We start from the raw sequence: 26679 nt of genomic DNA on the forward strand, positions 1-26679 counted from the left end.
ATTTTCCTAGCAAGATACAATCACTGAATGAGCTGACAGCCACAGAAAAGTGGTCTGAGCGGGACATGTGGCTCCAACTTCCCAGATTAATAGAACTTCAAAACTTAGAAAAATGGTTGTTTTATTACACAATTTATGAACACAGTTTAATTTAGAAAATTAAAACATTTCTTTGCTTTTAATGTAGAAAATTTAAAAAATTCTTTACACTTGGCCACTTTTGTTACTATAAATATATTCACCTCAAAATAACCTGAAGGCTGTCAGAAAATGGAATAGAAGTTTTCAGTAAGCTTGCACTGTGGCATAACTGCTTAGGGACAATTCCTATATGTCATTTAGAAGAAAGAAAACAGTAACTTCAGCTGCTTCCTTCAAATAAAAAGTGTGTAACAGAGCAAGCTTTCTTTTCCTTGATCCATCAGATCTGCTTAAATTCCACATGTAATCAACTATAAAACTATTCTCTCCTTGTAACTTGCTCCTCAACGCTTTGATAATCAAATCCCTAGTGAAAAATAAAATGAAAGTTTTTATTTCCTGATGGATTAACTAGTAGTGACACAGGGGGAGACTGAATCGGCCCATAATGAGACTTTGGTTTTATACACAAAACTCACAGGAGTGCTGAACCCTGCAGGTGCTTACACACATGAAGGCTTCACATCCAGCTCAAAAGTTTCTGTGAGCTTTACCAATTTATATAGCCCTGAATTGTCCTTTCCAGGGAAACAGGTGTCCATGTTCCTACTGTGCTACTCCAGCTTCCACAGCAATGCACCCAGTCTGTGCAACTCCCCTGGGGAAGTGGAGACAATTAGACAGGTGCTGACTGATTTTATCTAATATCATAGCCATGGCTCTCGTTCTTCCCTGCTTTGGCTCTAGAGTCCTGTGTTTATAGCTTTAAGCCAGAAGGAAATGAGAATTCAGCCCCTCTCCACAGCAATGGAAACCGAGGACTCTGCCATGCAGTGTGCTGGAGAACACCACTCTCTTGCTGTTCAGACTCCTCCCGAAACTGAACACGATGTAGCCAGGAATTTTAAAAAAACCTCCATCAAGGAGCCAAGTAAAAATCAGGCACAAGGAGGACTTCATGTATTAAGCTGCAGACAAGAGAAGACAAAGATCTAGAACATGTCTAAAGGTAAATTTGTGTGATTACAGATCACCTGACTCAGGTCTAGAAGGCAATGGCAGAAGAAGGTGGTAGCACCTTTAAAGGCTTACCTTTTCTCCTGTTCCTTCTTGTTCCGTCTGTGGTGCATAGTACCACAGAATCAAAAATTTTCAGATGGACATTCTGATTTTTATATATTAAGAAATAAAGTATATGGACCTTCTACACACACCTCCAAGTAAAACACGATTTTTCCTTGTGTCTAAATTACAGGAAATGTGTTGATGTTATTCATTGCACTGTGAAACACTGAAAATTGTTGCTGGCATGTGACTTTACCAGCATATGGCATATTAAAAGAAACTGCTTTTGTGATATGGACAGGGACACAATAATTTGTCACATTAGTGTAAACTGGTAATGAAGTTGACACCACTATATTGGCAGCAACACACTGGCCTAATTTCACTTACCGAATCTGAACAATTGTCACATGCATCTTTCCTATATGTGAAGGGCAGTAGCTCAAATTCCTGCAACGCTTTAAGATCTCACTGTACAGAGATGCTCCCACACAGCCATAGAAGTAATCTAAATTTCATAGTAGAGTCAGCTTCAGATCAACTTCAAATATCTGCAAAACTTCTAAGTAGTATGTCAGGTGGTTCTAGAAGTCAGAGCCAAAGGCCATGGAAAAAAGTTCAAGTTTAGCAATGGTTTAAGCACTGCCAGGCTGTTAAAACCAGATTTTTAATTGTTCCAGTAGCAATTAGTCTGAAGGGATGCCACACTGAACACTTTTGATTTGGTCTCAATTTTGATGTTTCTTTTCAAGTCCCACCTTCTTGAGTCATATGACATGCATGGACCCCACATTTTTTTGAAAGGTGCCCACAATGTAAATAAACACAACCAAGAGCTTTAAAAAAAAATATATCTAGAAGTTGTTAAAAAAAAGAGAAAAGCTCAGAAAAAAATCCTGTTGTTTTTAATGCCTGATGTTGGCACCGCTGTGTGGAATGTCTTTCGAAAAGTGTATAATAAAAGCAAAAAAATTTTTGCTTTTATTATACACTGTTGCTATTCCACTTAGGTTCTTGATTTCTTTTTAGTCTAGTTTGCCTAAGTTTAACCAGCATTTATATTCAAAAGAATCATGCACCAATTGGAATTTACTAGTATCAGAATACTTCAGGAGTCAAAATTCAGTAAAGTAAACATGACTTATACAAGAAAAACTAATTTATTTTGATTTTTAAAAGTAGATAATTTATTCCCATAAGACCTGAGCATACAAATAAAAAACCTAACAATGTGATTAAACATGGACACGTAAGACAACTATGCGATTTTAAGAGGGGAAGTAATTCCTACAGCTCAGGGGGGAGGAACCCCAAGACTCATCACAATGTAATCACACCTAAATGGGTAAAAGTTAAATTTCGACTTGTTCTTTCAACATACTTGAGCAGTTACTGTCTTCAGAGCATCTTCATCTTCAGAGCATATTTCTAAACTTAATTAATACAATTTAGTTTTATTTGTTCTGAAGACCAAAAGGTAGAATAATGCTAATTCTAATTTAAAAACGTGTACAGTAGATTTGCACATGCCATCGGATTTAAGAGTAAGAAGCAATGGAAACCTTTTAAATCAAAAACAACAGGACATAAAAGATTTTTCCAGTTTTAGAAAATTGCTTCCTTTGTAGTGTTATATTCTACAGAAGACTGCTTGTTCCTAGGAGAAGAATAAATGGCTAAGCAATTGATGAAACTGTTCCCGTACTGAACCACTCACACTGCAGATTCCAGATGCTCTACATTCTTGACATCAGAATGGAAAAATTTACTTTTAGTCTAGAGAAATTTAATATCACCATTCTTGTCATATCCTTCATAGCTTCATTATTAGGACAAGTCTGTGGAAGCTATAAACTAGTGCTAAATGATAAAAAATATGGTCTCTGTGTTCCATCACTCTTGCATATTACAAGAAAACACCAACTTTGTTTTGGTTAGCGTAAGGAAAGAAATGGAAACATGGATGTGCCTTTGCTTTCATATGCTAATTAATTTCCTGAATTAGCATTCTGAACAATGATGCCAGGCTTCGAATCTAGAACTTTTACAGCAACTGAGGGATAATAAACACTAAAGAACATATATCTAAAGGCCCAGAACAACACTGTAAAAATTTATTGTATTAATAAAATGGGACAAACCAACCTTTAAATTTTCCACTTTGTCAAAGGTAAAATAATCAGCACCATTTGCTGCCATTTACAAGCTAACATTTTTTCACATTTGAACTGCACTTTACAGTTCTACGAAGGCTCAGACATTTGCCTTACACACAAGCAAACTGTACTGCACTAGAAGCACTCATTCTGACATCCTTGCTGTTGAATAAAATCAGTCACTGACAACACATACTGAAAATTATTTCATTCTGAAATTAGAGATTAGTATTTACACACAAGTTCAAATAAAAACATATGCAGTACATCTGTGTATTAGGAGGACACAGTGCACTGTCCTATCAGACTCCAGCTGTAAAAAGACCGCTATGTGCTCAAATTTATGTGCTACAAATAATTCTTGTTTTATGTTCTCTTAAGTCATTCTACTGAATATATGGGCTTGCTGACACTACAAGAAGTTAAAGAGTAACAATTTTTCTCTGCAGAGCCAGATGAATTAACTCATTCCAGTAAGCACCTTCTTTAAATTTTGCAGTTTAGTGTTTCTACTAAAAAAATAAAATTCGAAGTACAGAACACCGAACAACTACATAATCACAACATGCAAGTGGTCAGCATCTTGGGAAAAATAATCTGTTTTGATTTATTTGCTAATTCACAAAAAAAAGTAAAATGTTGAAATCCTTACAGATGGCAAAACAATAAAAATACCAATGCTGTATATTTTTTCTAATAAAAAAATTATTCTTCTGTAAGCGTCCTCAAAGAACAAGACTACATATTCATAAGGGCAACAGTATTTTAACTTAAAACTTGTATCTAATTTTTATTCCTCCAAGCTACAGTAAATTTGTTAGCCCACCTTAAAACAATGTTATGACAGAAAATGTTGAACGAGTAATCATTTAAACCCATCACCTTTAAAAATATTATTTCCTTAAAAATGGAAAAGCCTTTAATTTTGGAACTTGGCTCCCGGAGCTAAAGAAAATGCAGTTGTTTGGAACAGTTATTGGTCTTTTAGGATTTGTCTCAACATGTGCATTTCAGATTTAACATACCACATACCATTAATGTTCTGATGTGAGTTAGAGAGTTGATCTCTATTTGCATCCATACAGGGCAAGACTTGCTGCAAAGTTCCTGCTTGCATGTCTCATCAAAGCTGTTTCAAAATCCAACCCCCTCAAAAATGTAGGTACTAGACACTGTGTCAACATGGATATTTTCAAAGTTCATAAAATGTATTTTTATGAGTATTCAAAAGTCCACCTATTATATGCAAGAATAACACATACATAAAACTGATTTAAAGTGACCCATGGAGGACAAATTAACAAGCAGCTTGTGGAAAACTCATACAAAAATTTGATATTTAAAAAAAAAAAAAAAAAAAAAAAACCAAAACCCTGTCTCCTCCAATGAAGCCTGCATACTATGGCACCTTGAATAACCTTGACTAATTGACTGGTCCTTTCCATAGACATCAACTTGGCAAGTCTTTAGTATTTCTATCTAGATCTTCACCAGCCCTAGAGCAGGCAATAGCAAATACCTGGCAGGCAGTCTGGAAAGAACTCATTTCAGCCCTAGGAAGGCACCGGGCACACTGGACACGTTTTAACTTTAGTCACAGTCTACAAGATAACAAGAGACTTGGCACTGGGGAGGGGCAGCAAGGACTACTAAACACAGCACTTTACATCTGCAAAAGGAAGACACAATATCTCATTAAGAGCCTGGATAAAGACTTCTAACAGTGGAAATCAACACTATTTTCAAATCAGTTAGGTCTAACAATAATGGAAAAACTGTTTGATTACCATGCATCTCAACTTCTCATGGTCAAGATACATGCTCATCATGTATCTCATAAGGATATATCTGTCAGGAGAGTAGAAGAAAAAGTCCTACATTCCTAGGCAGTACTGATGCCTGAAATCAAGTCAGTATATTATTTCAGTGTTATGATTCACTGTAGGACATAGTTTAGGATTTAACACTCAAAACAAGTTATACCATTACATAATCAGTCATATACATGCAGCCACATACACTTAATATAAAAGTTTATAGAAGAATATAGGAATATACACAAATTTAAAGAGTCGAGTATATTGACAGACTGAGAAAGTTGGGGCTGTTCAGCCTGGAGAAGAGAAGTGTGCATAGAGACCTCCAGCAAACTTCCAATATCTGAAGGGAGCCTACAAGGAAGGATGGAGAGGAGCCCTTTGTCAGGAACTATACTGATAAGAGAAGGAATAATGGTTCAAACTGAAAGAGGGTAAATTTAGGCTAGTGTATGGAAGAAATTCTTTGTGGTGAGATTGGTGAGGCACTGGAACAGGCTGCTCCCAGAAGCTGGGGCTGTCCCATCCCTGGCAGTGTTCAAGGCCAGGTTGGATGGGGCTCTGAGCAGCCTGCTCTAGTGAAAGCTGTCCATGCTCACAGCAGGGGGTTTGAATTAGATGACCTTTAAGGGCCCCTTCAGCCCAAACCATTCCATTATCTTACATCATCACTTTATTTTGAAAGTAAACTATTTGAAATAATTAAATTATTTCATCATTTACCTGTAAGACTAATATGTTGCTTTGAGGTATTTTTTGTGAGTATTGGTTTTTTTCCTAAACCAATGTGTCATTAAAAAACCAATTTTGAACCCTCACATTTCACAGCAGGCAACTAACAGCTAACAGGGAACTTTCTCATTATCTCTTTGCAGCAATAAATTGCCTTTTGATTAAGAGGTTTAGTTCTTTTAAATCAGCCAGGATTTGATGTGATATTGGGCTGAGAAGCCACAGAACCTTCTATCTGACACTAAATGCACACAGTATTTGTGCAGAGCCAGCAGTAGGCTCTGCTAGCTATCCTGACACAGCTACACTTGAGGGGGACAGCACGGCAGTCTGCTCTCAGCAAGGGACACCTGGCATCACTAGAACTCAACCATTTGTGTAACTACAGCTTTTGGTCCAACAGAGCCATATATAACACAGCCTCTGCTTAGAAACAGTATAGACTATTGTACTTTCAAATTTACTACAAAACTAAACACTGCTCACCAAAAAAAAAAAAAAAGGGAGCGGGGTTTATAATTGTTTCAGCTGCCAGACCATTCGAATTTAAGTGTGTCCAAAAACTTAACAGTTTTAAAGAGTTTACCATCAGCAAATATACTTACACACGTTTTCTGATTCCACACTGCTGAATCAGTCTAGCATAATATATTAACACAAAACAGAACAGTTTAGAGAAATTTCATTTCACTTCGAACAAATTTTCCAAGTCACCATAAATATGTTGATACCAAAATAAATACCCTTTCCAACACCAGCAAGTTGCATTTCTAAAAATTAAACCAGATTGCAATTAAAGCTAGCTGTACGTCTCATACTTTCCCAAATCTTCCAAATTAATGTTATCCTAAAAGCCATTTAATGCCTCTGGCAGATGGAAATGGGAGAAATCAAGAATGCAAGGATAAAATATTGGCTCTATTTATTAATTCAGTATAAATTTTGCCTCGGCTGTCATATCCATTTTCATGAATATCTGGCCATACCTATGCATTTCAATGTGCTGAGGAATTAAAGTAGCTTTGAAGCTGTGAGGTAGTCAAAGCATTTACATACCACACTTGCTGCAGCACACCTATACCTAAAGTTGTAACCAAGAGTGTAAAGCAGGCGAGTTAAGGCTTTCCCTCTGCTGTTTCCACCACAGAACAACACTGGGGAAGCAAAGGCAGTTTGGAGCAGGAACCAATGACCCTGCAAGCCTTTGTCCTGGCGGCCTCCAACGGAAGAACAACTCCCAGAAAACTTTCCTTCACTGCTTTCCTAAATTCCCTTTCTCTTCATCTTGTAACAATGAGGCAGCCAGATCTTTGGCCACCATTTTATGTTGCTGCTTTCTTTAAATAGGCTGTAATAATAGAACTCTCTGATTTCTATCTCCCTCCGAATCCTGAACACTTGGTTGAAAGGATAAAATTAAAATTTCAGCACTTCAGAATTATTTGTCCTTCTTCCACTATAGAGGTTTCTGATGCCCGCCTTTCAGCTTAGCCAACTCCTTAGCTTTTTCTTCATATTATTACTTTTTTCCTCCATCTTTTTATCCCTTTTATAATCAAATCCTCTTAGAAAACATCATGTTGAAACTGACAAGCTGATCAAAATGCATTACTATAGTAGTAAATAAAGAGAAGACATCTATATGAAAACAATAAAAGCAGGACAGCTTATTTTTGTTTTCAGGTGACTGCAAAATTGTCTTTGAACTTCCCACTGCTTGCAGTGGTCTCTGACCACTGAGAAGATAACCCTTATGAACTATCCTAGCAAAATATTTCTGCCACATCAAAAGAATGCAGCTTCAGAGGTTGAGATTAATTCTAAAGAAACACAGAATACACTACTATAAATAAATGCATTTTGGAAAAATAACTAACACTGAGAACAGATTTCACAAATCTATTTGGTATTATTACAAAATAGAGATGAAAACACAAAAATCAGGAATATTTTGAAGGCCATGTGAACTTAAAATTTGGTTAGTAACAAACGTGGGGTTTTTTTAAATTAAAAACCTAACACATATTCAGTTTTGCAGTCTTGTTAATACTGAGAAAACTCCACTATCTGGCAGAGTGCTCGCTCCTTTATGTGCTCAAGGAGAAACAAACATAAGCCCTTGCACATTTTCTCTAATTTACAATATTCAAAGCCAAGAACTGCTTCTGACTTTCACTGTATGTAAGCAATCTCACACAGTTTTACTTGGTGCCTAAACTTGGCCCATAAATGTGATTTTTCTGCTGACAACATATGAAACAAAAACACAAAGCCTGCTTTGCAGATTCACGCATTGGTTTTTGAGAACAAACAGGAAAGCATTTTTAAGCTTGTCAGTTAAGCAAGCTTGATACAGCACTGGGAGGAAAGAAATCTGCAACAAGTTTACGATGTTTTTCACATTAGAACAACACTTAAGGCATAATGATGTCACCTTGGCTCCACCAAAGTCAGCAACAAAGCTGCCATCTACTACTGTGAAGCCAGAACTGTCATTTACATCTTCCTAAATATACCAGATAAGTGAATTCCAGATCTCCCAGACTTGCTTTACCTGCAAAAACGCAAGTCTCCTTGCTCAGTCTTCAAAAAATCTGTTTGATGAGCTTACACACAGAGGGCAAGCAGACTTTAGCAACACAGAAACTGTTGAAAGCTTCTGACCCAGACTGAGGCATGACCTAAGCCTTCCATTCACGCTGGTTGCTTTAAGATAACTTTGACTTGACACTGACAGGACCATAAACCTTAAGTGTCACACAGATGTTATACACAATGAGCAGCTTTTCAATTATTATTATATAAAACTAGATTTTCTACATGGCTAATGGAGAGTGGAAGAGAAAGAAGCATCTGCATGTAAACCTTTGTCCTCTGTCTTTAGATTAGTGAAGCCAAATCAGTCTGGCAAGGTATAAGATTAAATTGAAAGTCACTGTATCAATCTGAATAAATTAAAACAAACTTTTTTTTTAATATTGAAAATAATGTAGCCATTATTTTGATTTATCATAGCTTAAAGCCTGATAAATGCCCCTCAAAGTAGATTTAAAGAGACATGGCTTGTGTCCAGTAGAAGACACAGGTTAAAATATGGAAGGACAAAAGCAGGTATATGAAGAACATATATGAAGAAAGCAGCTGCAAGTAAATGGCACCACTTCTAATAAAAGCTGCTGACAAAGTAAAAGCAAGGTAAAATGAACACAGTCAGATAAACATTTAGTCTCATCAAATACAGCCCATCATGAACACTATCCTACTTTTGACAGTGATCTGATACTTCATACTATATAAAAATTTTTTTAAATGATTAATGTTCCCATACTGGTGACTGAATGTCGAGTGGTCTGTGACATGTGACTTTCAATATTCACAGACGATGCATTTCTATTTAAAAGTCCTCATGGAATTCTTTCATTTGCTTTTAAATCCAGGTTTACTTTTATTTCATTCAGTATCTAACAGACACAAAATAGTTTAGGGTGCATTTTGTCTGACTGTATTTACAAAAGAAAGTTTTAGCAAACAGACTGAACAGAGTTATGTCCCTACCCTAAAGGTACTCACTAAGTGATTTGCCAAGTCCTCAGTGCCCCAGACACAGCAGTTTCAACTCCTCACATGTCACAATACCAGTCTCTGCAGGCAGGGTTAGAGGAAAAACAGAGGCAGAAAACACTTTATGCACATCACTATTTTTTAATCTAAGAGTGAAAATAACAGCAGAAAAACAGGACTACAGTTAGAAACCACTGTATCATAGCCAGGGTAGAAAGCAGTTTGATGCAACAATCCCAAAAATACTTCAGTTCGTATCAGCCCCAAAAGGAAGTATTGTAAAGAAAGCAGAATCAAAAAAACAATTCTCTTTTCACTCCAAATGCAAATCTTTATTTAGAGAAACAACTGATAACTTGAGACAGAAAAAAAAAAGGACTTAACAAGCAGTATTATTTAATAGAAAGATATTAGTGGCATGTATCATGTTTTACTATAAATGTCATTGGACAATGTAGACACTTGAGTTTTAACACGGATCTTAAAGGCATGTTTCCATCATTGTATGAATTAAATAGCACAGTAAAACATGCTTAGAGGCATTCTAACTACAGTATTTCAAAATTAGAATTATCTTCTACTTTTTGAAACCTTTCTCTTTCTTTCTTCAGAAAATATGCCCATGGCTATTACTTTTGGACATATTAACCATCCTTAAAAATAAACAAAAAATAAAAAAGTAATAATTTTTTCAAAATTAAGGCAGGTTTTGAAAGGACACAAAAGGGTGCATGATAGAGAAAGCAAAGGTCCAAGATGGAAAATTAGCACAGAGTAGACCCTGACACATCTTCCAAAACTCAGCTTTAGCATACTGAACAGCTTCAACTCGCTTATTTCCATGAGGAGAGGGAGAGAAAAGAAAGGTATGCAGAGATAGGGTTTTCCAAAGACATAATCAAATCACTTAAACACAGGAATAGGGAGACAAAAAAACCATATAAAACCAAACAACTCTCCTTCCCCATGGCAACAAATAAACACACACACACCCTAATTGTAAAGATTAATATTGTCATCTAGGACAAACTTTATGTGTGGGGAAAGCAAAATCATTGCCTTGTACAGTCTACTAAAAATAAGAATCAAATGCAGTTCTTTATATACATACTTATGGCACATATTTTTGGATTCCTGACTTGAAATCTCCCACCTAGTTTTCCAAATCCTGCTGTTACTTCCTGTGCATAAAACTATGTGGCACAGGGGTGGAAAGCAGGGATCTTTATATTATATTGCAACCTCAGCTGGATCACCCTTTTTTAACAAACACTCTCAAGCAAAAATACTAACAGTTATCTCAAACAAAGGGATAAAAATACTGTCAGAGAGGGAAAATGTCAGCATAACAAGAAGATGAAATTTAACCTTTGAATATAGCCTAATATTGCCACAAAGAAGGTGAAAACTACGGAAAGCTACATATCTGCAATTCCACTGCCAGCAGTCAGTGACAGGAACTGGGCTCTGATGTGGAAGGCAAGTGAAGGAACAGAACTTGAGACAGTATTTTTCTTCTCCTAATTTGTTATAGAGTTGTCAAAACTGAACAGTCTGTGTTCAGAAATAACTCCACTGATAACTGTAACTCACAGAGGGGATAGTCTAGACTGCTGCAAATATTAAGGCATGCATGATATCATCATCTTTTTTTCTTTTTTCCCTCTTCCTCCTTTTTCAAGTTAACATTGTAGGAACCATGCTCAGAGGTGAATCCAAATTCTTCAGATCCATCTATAATATATGTTTGGAGCTATTCTTTTTAGGAGGCTGGGGATGGAGGGGAAGAAAGTGGTGGTGGGGCTTTTCAAAATTAATATATTTTACCTGCGGTGTTTCATGTGTCTAAATTAACTTCAGGGAGAAAAGGTTATGTTTTAAGTCTTAAATTAAAAATCTGGTTAGACCATAATTAATTATCTTACTTGAAATACAGACTTAACAAATAAGATGTGGAGGAAACCCGGCCCCTCCTTGGCGTGCGTACCTGTGTCACTTCCAGATCCAGTTGATAACGCTGGCATGATTTAGTCTGCAGAGCGTCACGCAGAAACCTCAAAGCAGCACTGCAGCCAGAAGGCAGAAGTTTATTTCAGTTTAACTGCTTGCAGCCAAGTTGTCTACAAAGATTTATGTTATCTCCCACCTTCTCCTAGAAAGAACAGAAACAGAGTTCTACAATTAAAAACATTGTTAAACTGTATATTACTGCAGCTAACCAAATCCAATAATTATCATGAAATAAGCTTTTATTTAAGATTCTCAAAACCAAGCACAAGGCGTTTATTTATGACTGTTAAGATTTCTGTTTCCTCCAGGTGAAACAAGTTTTGTTTTCTTCAGTCTAGCCTCTAATTCCATTCTGCATTAAGGATAATTTTAACACATTTCTCTTGTGTAAATTATACTCTTTAACTCCAGCATGTCAGGCATTTTGGAAATAATGTCTAGGGGTATTTTATTAAAACTTTGAATAATTGAGGTCATTCAAATTTTGCTACTACTTATCTCAGGAAGATAAAATTTCTTACTAGCACAGTAATTTATTCAGTGCTTCTATTTAACCTCCTTCCAATTGTTTTCAGGTCATTTAAGATTTTTATTTGTAATCTGGAAATATAATCTAAATTTTAACTGAAGTTGTAAAAAGTAAGACTGAAGCATATACTTTTCTAAGGTAAACAGCAGTTTGATTGGTGGAGCTGATGGAGCCATTACCATGTAAGGAATTTTTCTGTGATTCATTATGACAAAGTCAGTGTTTTTTTAACACATATTTTGTAATAATTGTACAGGTCTACTGATGGTATATTTTGTGTCTTTCTTTTAACCACTTTCTGAGAAAAATTAAGAGTATGTGTAGCAAAAATTAAAATTAATTTCAAATATAAGTGAACAGATTTGTATCAAGTATGTTAAAATATGAAACTGGAAGACAAACATATGAAAATAAATTCCAAGTGAAGACAGTAAATGTCTACTTAGAGTAAGGCAGGGACTGATGTGTTTGCAGGCAGAAGGAAGGGAGAGTGAGAAATAGAAGCTACCAGAAAATAAGGATTTTTTTCCAGATTTCAGTAAACAAAAAGGATCCTTGAAGAAAGAAAGCAGCATAGTCCTGCTTTAGGAAAAAAAATAAACAAGTAGGAGAGCATTTTGCCGCTGCTATTGCTGGTTTGTTTTTTGCTGTTTTTTTAAAATACATTCATATTAATCAGAATGACTTTTGAAGTCATGTTGGCTCTTAAAGTGCATATTTTGGACCCTTTTTAACTTGGCAACAGTCTTGTGGAAGAGTGATATACAGGTGCTGTAAACAGTGTATGCTGTTCAAAATTTTGTTTTTCACTGAAAAAATCTCCACATGGCTAAAATAATTGCAGCATATACTAAGGGCTGTCCACAAGACTTTGTTTAATAAGTTTTAAAGCAATTATTAGATATAAGTTAGTTGTCCCCAGGCATAAGCCTATGGTTTAAATAGTATGGCAGCTTTTTTTAAGTATGGGGGTTTTTTATGTCCCCTAGGCATTTACCCAGTGAATCTGGGTGGTTTGGTTAAGAAGGCAAACACAGCAGAAGTTACCTCTCCGGACAACTTCTATGATGAAAAGAACCAAATAAAAACCTAAAAGCTCATCTATTAAGATTGTTTAGGGGCTTAGCATTTTTTCTTAGTTATAGAAGTTTATGAAGAAAAGAAGTCTTCGGTTAAAAAAATCAGCTTAAAAAATTTTTTTTTGACATTCATCAAATCAGCACAAAAGTCCATTAACTTAAAGCATGGATAAGGAAATTAAGTATTCCAGATGAGTGAAAGCTCATCTTATGATGACAAGAACTGTAAAACATCTATATGCAAAGCTAGCCAGGATACAGCTTAAAAGAGAAAAAAAAAAGACATCATAGCCAAGGACACATTGTACCAATTAAGACGGAACATATTCACTTTACATTAATTCTGCTTGTTTTCTGTTTAACGCATAAAGGAGGAGTCCTGTCCCGAATTCAGTGACAGACCCCAGTGAGAGCACACCACGGCAGCCGTACGAAGGATGGAGGCATTTGCGCTTTAACATGTGTAAGAAACTGGTTAAAACAAAATTATTGATTACTAATGAAACATCTTTGATTTATCTGCATCTTCAGGTACTTTCATCTATTAAAAAGGAAAAAATAACCAAAACAAACAGAAAAAAATAAAACCAAACAAGGCATTCTCATTATAAGCACATTACTATTAACCAGAAATTTAGTTTCGTTAAAAAGAGTTCACTGCAAAACGCAGAAAATCTTGTTGATCTACATACATGCAATGTATTTCAACTCCATCCATTTCTTTATTTTTCTTTATTTCACAGTAAATCATTCCATACCAAAAAAAATCAAGCTCCTCATTATTTAAGAAACTTATATACAGCATAAAGTTATTCCCCCCAGATCCTAAATATATATTAATGAAAAATAAATGACCTGATGAAATCCTTACCAGTAAAATGCTTAATATTTTGCTGGAATGGGATGGGGATATTTTTTTTTCCTAACGTGCAAATTAAGCTACATTTTTGCAGTGATGATGCTATTTTCCTTGGCTCACTTTATTTAAAATGCTTTGGAAGTTTTTGCCGGAGCCCAGCCATAGGCATTGCTGACTGCTGTATGGAATCGATTTGCTGCAACACAGAAATACCAGCTGTTACAGTATGTCCTGAGAGGGATTACCGAATATTCCTAAATTGAAGTTCAATCCATCTTTCCATAAAAATTAGGAGCCAGGGCCAGGAACGTAACAGCAGTATCAAGTGCACCTGAGGCATTTACAATACCCAGCAGGACTGTTACAACCAGCCTTTAAAAAGGGCTTATTTTTGAAATTTCATTATTCCAGTTGTACCTTGCTTCTATAGATCGCACAGTATCGGGTTCTGCTGGCACGGGCCGTGTGGAAACAGCGGCGCCCGCGCGGCCCTCACGGCCCCTCACGGCTCCCGCCTGCCCCCTGGCGGCCGCGGGGCGCCGCGCGCGCCTCGCTCCCCTCACACCGCGGGCAGCACTCCGCTCCCCTCACACCGCGGGCAGCACTCTCCGCTCCCCTCACACCGCGGGCAGCACTCCGCGCTCCCCTCTCACCGCGGGCAGTACTCCGCGCTCCCCTCACACCGCGGGCAGCTCTCCGCTCCCCTCACACCGCGGGCAGCACTCCGTTCCCCTCACACCGCGGGCAGCACTCCGCTCCCCTCACACCGCGGGCAGCACTCCGCTCCCCTCACACCGCGGGCAGCACTCCGTTCCCCTCACACCGCGGGCAGCACTCCGCGCTCCCCTCACACCGCGGGCAGCTCTCCGCTCCCCTCACACCGCGGGCAGCACTCCGTTCCCCTCACACCGCGGGCAGCACTCCGCGCTCCCCTCACACCGCGGGCAGCACTCCGCTCCCCTCACACCGCGGGCAGCTCTCCGCTCCCCTCACACCGCGGGCAGCACTCCGCGCTCCCCTCACACCGCGGGCAGCACTCCGCTCCCCTCACACCGCGGGCAGCACTCCGCGCTCCCCTCACACCGCGGGCGGCACTCCGCGCTCCCTTCACACCGCGGGCAGCACTCCGCGCTCCCCTCACACCGCGGGCAGCACTCCGCGCTCCCCTCACACCGCGGGCAGCACTCCGCTCCCCTCACACCGCGGGAAGCTCTCCGCTCCCCTCACACCGCGGGCAGCACTCCGCGCTCCCCTCACACCGCGGGCAGCACTCCGCGCTCCCCTCACACCGCGGGCAGCACTCCGCTCCCCTCACACCGCGGACAGCACTCTGCGCTCCCCTCACACCGCGGGCAGCACTCCGCTCCCCTCACACCGCGGGCAGCACTCCGCGCTCCCCTCACACCGCGGGCAGCACTCCGCTCCCCTCACACCGCGGGCAGCACTCCGCTCCCCTCACACCGCGGGCAGCACTCCGCTCCCCTCACACCGCGGGCAGCACTCCGCGCTCCCCTCACACCGCGGGCAGCACTCCGCGCTCCCCTCACACCGCGGACAGCACTCCGCTCCCCTCACACCGCGGGCAGCACTCCGCTCCCCTCACACCGCGGACAGCACTCTGCGCTCCCCTCACACCGCGGGCAGCACTCCGCTCCCCTCACACCGCGGGCAGCTCTCCGCTCCCCTCACACCGCGGGCAGCACTCCGCTCCCCTCACACCGCGGGCAGCACTCCGCTCCCCTCACACCGCGGGCAGCACTCTGCGCTGCCCACACACCGCGGGCGGCTCTCCGCGCTCCCCACACGCGCTTTCCTCGCTTCTGCTTTCTACTATTTAAATAAAAGCGTAAATATTAAATAATAAATTAAACAAAAATTGCATCATTTCAATTGTTTCTGCCGGTGTCTATCTGCATAACGAAAGACATCTCGATTTTAAGGCGTTCTGGTTGAATGGCAGGTATTGAGGGGAAAAAATTAAGCCTAGCCTGTAAAAAGCACAGAAATGCTGCCTTTCTTCCAACAGCTCCCACTCACTGCAGGTGTGTGGACATCAAGCTAGACACAGTTCTGGTCACTTTGACCACCAACGTCATTACAGTGACAGAATTCACCAAGGTGACACACACACCCCGGTTACACAAGGCCAGGAATGAGGCAGAAGCCTCCCAGAAGCACGTTCCAAAACAGCAAAATTCTAGAATTACAGCTCTCCAAGGGTACCATCTTTCTGCACAACCCACATTTAAGAGAGGCCTCTTAGCAAAGGATGAGGAGATAAATCTTGTTCCCAATCTCTCACGTTGTCAATACAAGACTGGTAAAAACGGGCAGAGGTCAGGCAGATAAAGCAAGTAGGCAGAGGCAGCTGGAGAGTGCCAAGATGAGCGACCTTCCATGTAATTTTATTTTTTATTTTTATTTTTTCTATCATCCTCTATTCCTTTTGAACTGAACTCCATCAGTCATGGATACAATTTATTGCAGTCATTTTTCAAGAAAATATGAAGTAGAAAAGCTGATTCAAATTTGTACTTATGGCAAGTACCATGCAGTTGGAGACAGAAGACATGAAGTCTTGGTTCTGCCACTGTCTTCCCACACAAACCTCAATAAACTCCATAATATTTATTTCTGAAAGGGTATTTTACAAGTTACTCAGTATTTTGGCACTTTATTGATCATTAACTGATTTTCTTCACATTTGAAAAGCCTGAAGTCTTCTGATTACTTTATGACAGACAAAAACATGAAAAGTATAAACATAGCAATGCTACAAATCAGCAGGTGGGCAGGCTGGGGATGTGACATATAAACCAGGTTGTTTGACACAAGAAACATTCAACCTATTTTTTCTAAAGGATGTTAGAATTATGATGACTATAATCTTGATTCCCAGGACTAAACCAGAATGTCTGCAAATGGAATTCAAACTACCAGATAGAGATTTCATGCGGAGACAGGAAATTTGACAGCCAGTCAGTCTTGTATTCATTATGGGGCCTCAAGCAATTGAGTGACTACAGACATGTATACAAGACTCCAAAATCCAGTGAGCACAAGAAATTGCCAAGGGAGGTTTCCTAGACTGGGAGAAGTAAATCTGTTTCAGTAGACAAAATCTGAATTGAAAATGGTGGTCAAATCCTTTGGAAGCTGTAATGTAATAGGATCTAGTGAATTCTTAAATTCTTCTGAAGAAGTTTTCACCTCCTTAATCACAGGGTCTCCGACAGGCTACTGGAACCCGCTTGTGGCTCCTGACAGGCTTCCAAAGCTGCTCAGCCCTGTAGACAGTACATACTTGCTGGCAACAGGAACCTTCAAAAAATCATCAACTTGAACTACTGCATAGAGGACACACACAAACATGATGGGTCTTCAAAGATGCTGCAGAAGAAAGAAGCTGTCTCTGACTCACTCAGCTGTGTGGAATGAAAATTAAAACAACTGCAAAAATCTCTCTGAATGAAGTCCATTTAAGAACCCCAGAAATACCTATAGCAACTACCAAATGTTAACAACTAATACACCAAAACAGAAAACATGGACTGACCCAAATCGAAAAGGCCAACAGCTGTCTTTACTAACTCTCTCATGGTCCTATCATCATATCAGTCTTTAGCCATAAGAATTAAAGGCTTCTGTGTATTTTTCTGTATAACGTTCTATCAGTGTTCTCCATTTTATTTAGGTTATACCATAGATACGTTAGCAAGAGTCTCACTTTGTGAAAAGACTTTGAGAACAGTAGATAATAATTTAGGGACTCTTAGGCATCCACTGAAAATGCGTAACTGCTTGACATTTAATATATACATTTGTGGTTACATCTTAAACAAACAGCAGTTTGGAAAAAAATACTTTTTAAAATAATTTTATCTTGTAGTGTTGTGACTTCTAGTTTCATGGCTCAAATCTGACTGTGAAGTCAGTGCATCAGGAGAGAGATCTCTCTGATTTCTAATTATGGGAAAATTTTTACAGATGGGGAAAAAAAAGGAGATTATCTAAATGATAAAATCCTTGACTACAAGGAATAAAAAGAGAGAAGAAGCCATGTACTGAAAAACATTAAGACAGTCTGTGTTTGTTATTTTCAGCAGTTTGATCAACCAGAATGAAGTAAAGCTGATTTCCAGTGAGTGGCCCTCCTGACATGGCTACATGTTTGGACCTTTATAATTTTATTCTCTTTCTCTTCAAGGATGAGCTCCCACTAGACACTTCCCTCGAGGGATCATTAACAGAAAACACAACTTCAGTCACAACCACTACACATTTCTAAAAACATGCCAGAAGTTCATATATGGAGGAGGTCCTCTCTCATGTATGACTGAGTTTGTTCAAAGGGCTCAGAAAACAGGAAGGAGAAGGAAAAGAGCACAGTGTACAATTTTCTTCCTTCACAGCTTCAGCAATAGACAGGTTTCTCATCCTCACAAGAGTAATCCTGTGTCAATGGAAAAATCTCACTCACATGAACAACTCCAATAGCATCACTGAAACTTATATCACAACTTTTTTTTTTTCCAGACTGTTTTCCCCCATAATATTTCTTCACCCAGAGCAGAATCATTTATCTAGATACCACTGTTATCTAAACCCTCTCTAAATACAAGTGTGAAATACATTCTTTCAATGAGTCAATACAATACAGAAGAAACAGGAATAAAATATAGACTATATTAAGATATTAAAAACTTGGTAATACTGTTATTAATTCATATATTATGATGCATTACAATTTAAGTTTTAGATGGTTCCTTGCAGCCTGAAAACACTGCCATGCTAAATGTGAAATATGTTCAATAAGTAGCAATATTAAAAGAGGAAAGGCTTTTTGCAATCTGCACCTTCCCTGTCTTTAACATAAAAACTCCTACGTGAGCTCTGTCCAGACTTAGATTTTTAATGTCAGTGTTTGAATTGAACACATTCTTTTAAATGCATGAAAACATTCCTTTAAATAAACACACTAAAGCTACCAGTTTAAACAGCATCACTGTTGTAGATGTCCAATACCCTTAGACAGATCCAATTTTCTGCAAATAAAATGTACCAACTGACAGAATAATATTAGTTTAATATACTAGTTTAATAAAGCTATTCATTAAAATGTGACCTAAACTATGCCTCAGATCAAAGGTTGCTCTTTCAGTTCAAGTAACTGGTTTGGGCACACTTTTAACACTTTTCCCCTAGCTGCAAACCATTCCTTTCCTTGGAAAATAGCTGTCAGCAGGTACCACAGCCTCTCCATTAATTACCTGCACAAATAGTTTTGTTCTGGCATGGTTTCCTGACAGTCTGTTTGAAAAATGTAACTACAGTAAATTACAAACCTTACTGACCCCCAAAATACTGAAAAAATTGGCGATTTTTCTATAAATGAGAGTTCAGCAAAACCTACTCCAATGAGTCATCCAATAACCTCAACAAGTAAAAAGGTTTTGTTCCAAGGGGCTCTGCAACTCCAATTTTAGAAATATACTTCATATCTTAATAGTAGCACAGTGCAGTTTGATCCCACATTTCCAAAAGTGGATGGGAAAAACTGTGATAGAAATAAAACCAAGATTAAGGAGATACTAAATAAACTAGTAAATACCTAATTGACTTAAATAGTTTAGCCACATATTAGCATCACCAGCATTATTTGTGTCATAGTCCAACAAAACATGAATGCATCAATTCCCAGGTCTGTTAAACAACTGTATCCAAAAATCATCCCCACAGTTACATAAGTATTCAAATTATTATTTCAAACGCAGAAATATTTCCTCCAATGTCAAAAGGTTATTTTTCAAACTCAAAATTTTGAACACCTCGAGTCAAATAAGGCACAGATATTTTACAATGCTTCCAAATTTTATTACAGAACTTTTGATCACTTCTTCTCTTTCAGATTAGTTAATCTGCTGAACATGTCTCCTTTGTTCAGCATAATTTTCCATAATCCTCTTCTGTCAAAATGTGATGCTTTTTTTTTTCATAGAGGATGGGTAAAGAAAAGAGATGAATTAATAATTAAGCATAGGCTTTATTTTCTGAGAGCAAAATCAGAATAAACCCCACTTTCTTTACATGTGTTATTATCCAAAAAAGACACCCTACTACAACAATTTTCATTTTAATCAGTTTCAGATTGCTTTCTTCAATGTGAAGTTTTAAAATTCGGTGAGTCATCTGGACAGTACACCTTTAGCTCAATTTTGAAAAATATTTTTATTTACTAAGTGGTAATTTATTAGTTGTATCTTGAGCATAAGTAACAAAAAATATTCCTTAAGTGTACACATGCATACTAAAAATAGAGTACTGCACATGGACAGACAGCTAAACAGAGGAAGTCTGTGTTTGACTTTCACCAGTTTACAAGCTTTGAAAGCCAAACTTTACTGTGGTTTAAGTTTGTAGAAGAAAAGAAAGGTGAAGGTGAATAGCCAATCGGTGACACATTCCAGTGCCTTTGCACTGCTGGTACATCAAGCATACCAGACACTTCTTGCAGTCTTCTGTCTTCTTTGAAAGTTCCCTGTGACCATCCTTCATTCTTCAATTCTCCAATTATATCCATCCAGATGCCACTGAAAAACTCTCTTCTTGCTGCATACCATCCCCTCTTCCTTCTTGGCAAACAGGCAGAACCATTGCATCAAAGCCACTGTATGACTTGTCACCCAGCACATACATTCCTTCCATTTTTATTTTCATTGTTTTCCTTTTCTCCATTTCCCTCTTTCCAGGAGAGAAGCTTTCCCCCTCTCAGGCCCTGCTGTCCAAATTCCACCTTGCAGTTTCTTGCTTCTTCACATCTATATCCATTTTACCTTTTCCCTTATAACACTGTTATGTACTTGCTATTCTCGTCATGATTCAAACAACTCTCAGTAATCTTGGTCTTTAACCCCTCTATTTATTTTTTTTTTAATAATTTCCCATCTCCTGACATTTTCCTTTTACTTCTCTTACAGTTTTCACTTTCTCCTGTTTCCATTTCTACTCCCACCCCACTGACCTTTCACACCATTGTTCACATGTGAAAATGCCAATGCCTCTCACACATTGCTTTCTAAACCTAGAGTCAGTTTCCAAATCTATTTTTAACCAAATCCTTGCTTTACTACTCTCCAAATATCTCCTTTAAGGCTCTCCCCTTTCTTCTAGAACATGCATTAGCTTAGTTCAAACAGGCAAGAAGCCTAAAGTGCGTGGCACATGCTAGCAGTCTCAGACAGGAACAGCCACATAGGAAGACCTGTCTGCCTGCAGCTCTGCACCATTTCCAGGATGGGACCATCCTCAGAGCAGAACCTTCCTGTGTCTTCAGTTACTTACAGGCAACTGCAATACTCTAAACATTTTGGAAACAATAGTATATATAGCTTCCAAAATTATACATTAGAATTTAAATGAGATATAGTTAAGAGTCCATCTTTAAGTTTGATTTACTCTATGAGTCAAGTCACTCTCCACACTTTAATTGCATGCAAATTTAATTAGCAAAAACTATATTACCTGAAAACAATTCTGTCTTGCCAGCATATATAGCCCAAGTAACAGTCCCATAGTAATCAGAGTGCTTCTGAGGTTCAAGTCATATTAAAATCAAGATTAAAAACCACTTGATTCAAATCTGAAATACTGCTGGATGAAGAGGTAAACTGTATGTCAAGTTAACACTGCAGCAAAGACAAACTCTCAGATTTCACTTCATTTGGCCAAAAAACCCATATTCAATCTTTATGAAGAAAATAATTTAAAATTATAAAAGGTCAATAAACACAAATGCTAACAGAACTAAGCTTGGCAGCGCTACCTACATGAAGACCTTTTTTTTCAGTCTTTTCTTGTTTAACTCACAGCTTAATACATTGCTTTAAGTCTTAGTGCATACCAGGAAAACACAGGATATGCAAAGAGTCCAAGTTAATGTTGCTGTTGGAAACTTAATGTTTGCATTTCCTGGATTTTGGAATTTTAACTAGGTGAACAATACTGCATTTATTCTATTTTGGCATTTGCTAGAAATACCGAAGTAGTTTTTTTTTCTTTTTTTCTTGCCTGAAACCGTATAAATGAGAGTTAAGCAATTTGATTGTGAACCTTTGGCATTTTTTGTTATTCATTGGTCCTCTCCAACTTACATATCTGGAAGTTTACTGGGAAATTACAAAGGTGCTAAATGAAGCAGTAGTATACCTGTACCAGCAAGTGTAGCTAAATTAAAATGCTTAAACATATTTTAAAAATGTAATGCTTTGCAAAATAAAATACTGTGCATACAGAAGTTTTGATGATGCAATGCAGAACTATTCTACAGAAAATGTTTCCTAAAGCTGTTATTGGAAATTCCCTAATAGCACTGAAGAAGTTAATACAGAACTGTGCACTGTTGCCACACATGTCATATACTCCCTTACACTCCCATAACAGGGTGTAATTAGAGGTCAATCTTCCCTCTGAATTGAAAAGCTAAAAGTAAGTATCTAGAAGTAAAAAAAAAAAAAATCTAGAGAAATGGCAGGTAACTGAGCTCAGCTAAGTGAAGCTACTTCAGGTACAAAAATTGTAATCACTTTCAAAGTAACTGGTCTCTTTCAGTACATACCAGTGTGTGTCAGTATCCTTGAGATGGTAAGATATGGAACATAACAGGGGCTACGGTTCATCTGGCACTCTTGGCTCCTATTTTGATAGATGATTTAAGGGTACAACACTGATAGAAATGAGGTAAAAACAAGTTTTAATCAACTGGTGTTCTCAGAATTCAGAAATTAATTGGGGGTTTTGCTTGGTTTGGGTTTTTTTAAATAGCTAAGGTAAGAGATATGTCTCCACTTTTACCTTTTCAAGTCAGGTTCCTACCCTTGAGAATGATGTTGCATTAAAGACCCTAGCAAATTTAAGTATCTACAAAACCATCTAATTTCTCTGAGGACTTGCAACATTGAAGAGACAATGAAAGGAGAATTATTGAATAAACAAACAGCAAGGAAGCCCCCCCTCTCCTACTGCTCTCTAGATGGATGGAAGGGGAGGGGAGGAAAGAAGTCACAATATATACATCAACTCTAAAGCTTTTAAAATTCTTTTTAAACTTCTCTTTTCTAAACATATGGTGACTTACAGAGCTTTGTAAAAAGTGACCATCAAGGACTCACATTACTCTTAAAAGCTGTGAAAAGCACGGGTAGGGCTTAATGAAGGGACATATTGGATTTGTATTGGATTTGTAACTTAAGAGTACATTAAATGTTGCTGTCATGACCATTCCAGCATTACCACACCAACAAGAGAGGACATCTGCTGTCTATGGGGATACAGAGCCAGGTGGCAGAAACATGGATACTGCACTCAGAACAGAATCCAAATGGGCATCAAAACCAATTTTTATCATAACTTTCAAGATATCAGAAAAACATCCCCACAGGTAAGTATTGAAAATGAGATATTTTTTTAACGTGATGAATTGAAAAGGTTCCCGGAGACTTGCAACTTACAGCACTCTAAGCCAGGAGAGGGAGCTCCTGCACTTTTCAAATTAGTCAATGTGGCTTTCATCTTGTCTTTGGAAATAACAAAGCAGTTGTTCTCATCTCATGCCATGCACAGGTCTGCATTTGATTGCTTAAGAACAAGAATCTATTATGAAACTTTAGGATATATACTGATCTAACTATATATGACTGATAATGTTAAAAGAAAAACTGTTAAAATTAATTTTATTTCCCTTCCTTATAAAAGTGATAATTTTCACATTACATAAACAACATTACTGAAATAACTGCCTGCAAACTGTTTAAGAAGTGAAATTACATGATCTATAAACAATAACACAATGGGTACAAAACCCCACTGAATTTCCTAACAGCAAAGGGTGTTCTTCCTATTTCTAAGCTGAATAAGCTAGAATTACAAGAAATGGGGGGCTGGATTTTGGCAATTTAAAGGAAGTTAGGAAACTGGAGAAATGCCAACTAAAACAAATATTTGCAATTTATTACTGCAGAATGTTGCCACAGTTGCATTTTGTCAATCCATCTTTTTATGAAGGTGGTGTTTTTCAAAATATTTCAATCTAGAATAACTATTAATAAAGTGCTTATTTTTCTCCTTTTCTAATCAGGATAAATGAAAAAATATTTCATAGATTTTGTGGTCTGTTTCCACACTATAAAAGCAGTATTTGCTCAAAGTAAGAGCAGACAACCAAAAAGTCAGAGGGGACAAAACACATGTTTTCAGAGTATGCTTCATCAGAATACATTCATTATACCAGAACCATCATTGTGATACCAGTAACATTTTCTAGGCTAAGGGAATATTCATGGAACAGAATTGATTAGTTATTTAAAAGTTATCACTATGGCAAATTTCTAAATTACTTCTCTTCAAACTATGTATATATAGTGAAATGCCTGGTTTTCAACTGAACTTACACACTTTTATCCTGGAGATAACTTGAGTTTCTTGCTCGGTTAAAATGCCGAAGACTGAGCCAGCCCTTATTTTTATTGCTAAGTCTTGTAAAGAATGTCCAAGAAATTTTTACCCATTGAAAGAAGTCAATCTGTGAAAACTCCTCACTAGAAAGCACATGCTAGTTTGAAGAGGAAAAATGTTAAAAATGTAAAACACAATTTGGTATATATAAGAAATCACATATTTGCCTCCCCCAATGGTTTAAGTTCCAGGTAAGCACTTGTTTCCCAATTCACATACCTTTCTTCTATTTTCATCAAAATTCCCAGCCTTCCAGGTTCCCCAACCAATCCTTTGATATATATCAACTTTGATAAAAGGTTTTATTTTTATATGGTAAAAGTGACAACATTCTGTGTTTCTTGTCAAAGGAAATGAAGCTTCCACTTCATAATTTCTTCCACTCCTTACTGATGAATGTATTAGCATTTCCCACACAGCTCTCAGCTTAATCAGAAATATAAAACCTAACATCATCATATTCTAGCAACCAATTAGCCATCTGGTCTATGTAACTTCTCATTTGACAACTGTAATATTCTTGAACTAATGCTCTGTGTTTGAAAACAGAATTGATTGACAGCAAAATCTACTCATCAATAAAATCTGGCCTCACGATAAAGAAAAATGATGCTAAAAATTTTTCCTTTGCATCTTCCATGACCTTCAACTAGAGTGGCGAAGGAGGAAAGAAAGAAAAGCCATAAAGATCAAAAGAAGGGCAAAAGCAGCAGTAATATTTGCTGCCAAATTTCACATCACTGTCAGCTTTTACAGTATAGCAATATAATTATGTAGTATAATTTTCATGCAGTTTCATAACTACTCTTCTCTCACTCATCGGTAGGCTTCAGATTTGTGGAAAATATTAGAGTATAACTATTTTTCATGGTATATTATTTGCCAAAGTATCACTGTCACAGCTCATTTCAGGTATGGCAGTATGATTAAAGAATACTAAGGGGGCTTTGACATATAACTTAATTTTCATAAATAGTGTAAATATTACTCATAACATTATAAACTAGCTTAAACAGACATTAGGACCTGGAAGTTAATTCCCTAGTAGTTATTAAGTGGATACCAGAAGATATTTCATCATTTTGTAGCCCACCAGTTTGAAACAAAACAAAATACCACTTTTCAACTGAAAGGAATATAGCCAGCAAGAGCCACAGGGAGTGGCAAGGAAATGGAAGTGCAGAAGCACATAAGCTCTCTGGAAGAGTTTTTCAGTGTGGCCTAAATTCTTGAATCCAATAGCCCAATGGAAGAAACAACTGAACACAGAGCAAATAACACACATCCAGTCATCTTTATTGTTAGGCAAATGGACCAAAACTTTAGAGATTCAAATTAATTTTTCAAAAGGAAATTTCTCTTCATTTTAACATCAAGCACACATTAAAGGAAGGAAAAAAAAAAAAAAAAGTATTTTCTTTTGAAATAACTCTGTTTTAAATCTGTTGTTACTCAAGACATTGGTGAAGCCCAAGCTGTGCTTCTCCAAAGTCAGCTCCAATAGTCACCAAAGTTTCCTCTGCAATTCTTGCCTCTGCCCTGCTAGGTAGGGCTAGCTGAGAAAGTAAGGTGGCAGAGAAAAGAATACTCTTTTCACACTGTTGTCTAGTGTGAAAACAAGTAGAAGTAAGAGACTCATAACTTCACAGCTTGTACATACAAATGCAGCTTACTAAATAACTTTTTTTCCTAAATACCACATCACACTATTTCAAGCAGAGTGTACACAGAAACAAACAGATTAATGATAATAACCAAATTTAAAACAAACAAGCCCCACCCCAGAGGTTAATCACACAAAATATACAAGTAAGTACATGTAAAAAATGAAATAGAGCATTTTTGAAGATCAGTAGTGTGCTTCTGTGATGAATATGTATCTTACATATTATCACAAAAGAAAATGAATAAGAGCTGTTAATTTCCTTCCTCTTCTGGTCACTCACAAAACCCCTTCAGGCTCTCCTAAACTACAAACTTACTGAAAAAATAATCAAAACTAGAACCTTTAGGGTAGAAAGCAACACCAAAATCAGAGTATTGATAGGTAATTTTAAAAAAATCTCTTGTCTTGAATAATACAGAATAACAACAGTGGGCATGCCCAGCCTCTAACCTCCCCACAGTCACAGGCAGAGGAAGGAACAACAGGGTTTGCAGAATACCTGCCTCCCCGAACACCCTGTGATAACACTATCAGTTTTAATACAAAAGCCATCAG

The 26679-nt window shown here is 37.8% G+C and overlaps 1 protein-coding gene across 2 annotated transcripts in view; it reads right to left on the reverse strand.

The window, feature by feature from the left end:
- MPP7 (MAGUK p55 scaffold protein 7) overlaps positions 1-26679 on the reverse strand; it is a 149014-nt gene that overhangs the window by 95348 nt on the left and 26987 nt on the right. For both annotated transcript variants that reach the window (XM_056484566.1, XM_056484567.1), the window contains exon 3: positions 11460-11624. In XM_056484566.1, coding sequence (XP_056340541.1) covers positions 11460-11496 — 37 coding nt within the window. In that variant the 5' untranslated portion in view covers positions 11497-11624. The remainder of the gene's footprint in view (positions 1-11459; positions 11625-26679) is intronic.

This window comes from Oenanthe melanoleuca, chromosome 2, assembly GCF_029582105.1.
Source record: "Oenanthe melanoleuca isolate GR-GAL-2019-014 chromosome 2, OMel1.0, whole genome shotgun sequence".
Classification (NCBI taxonomy): domain Eukaryota; kingdom Metazoa; phylum Chordata; class Aves; order Passeriformes; family Muscicapidae; genus Oenanthe; species Oenanthe melanoleuca.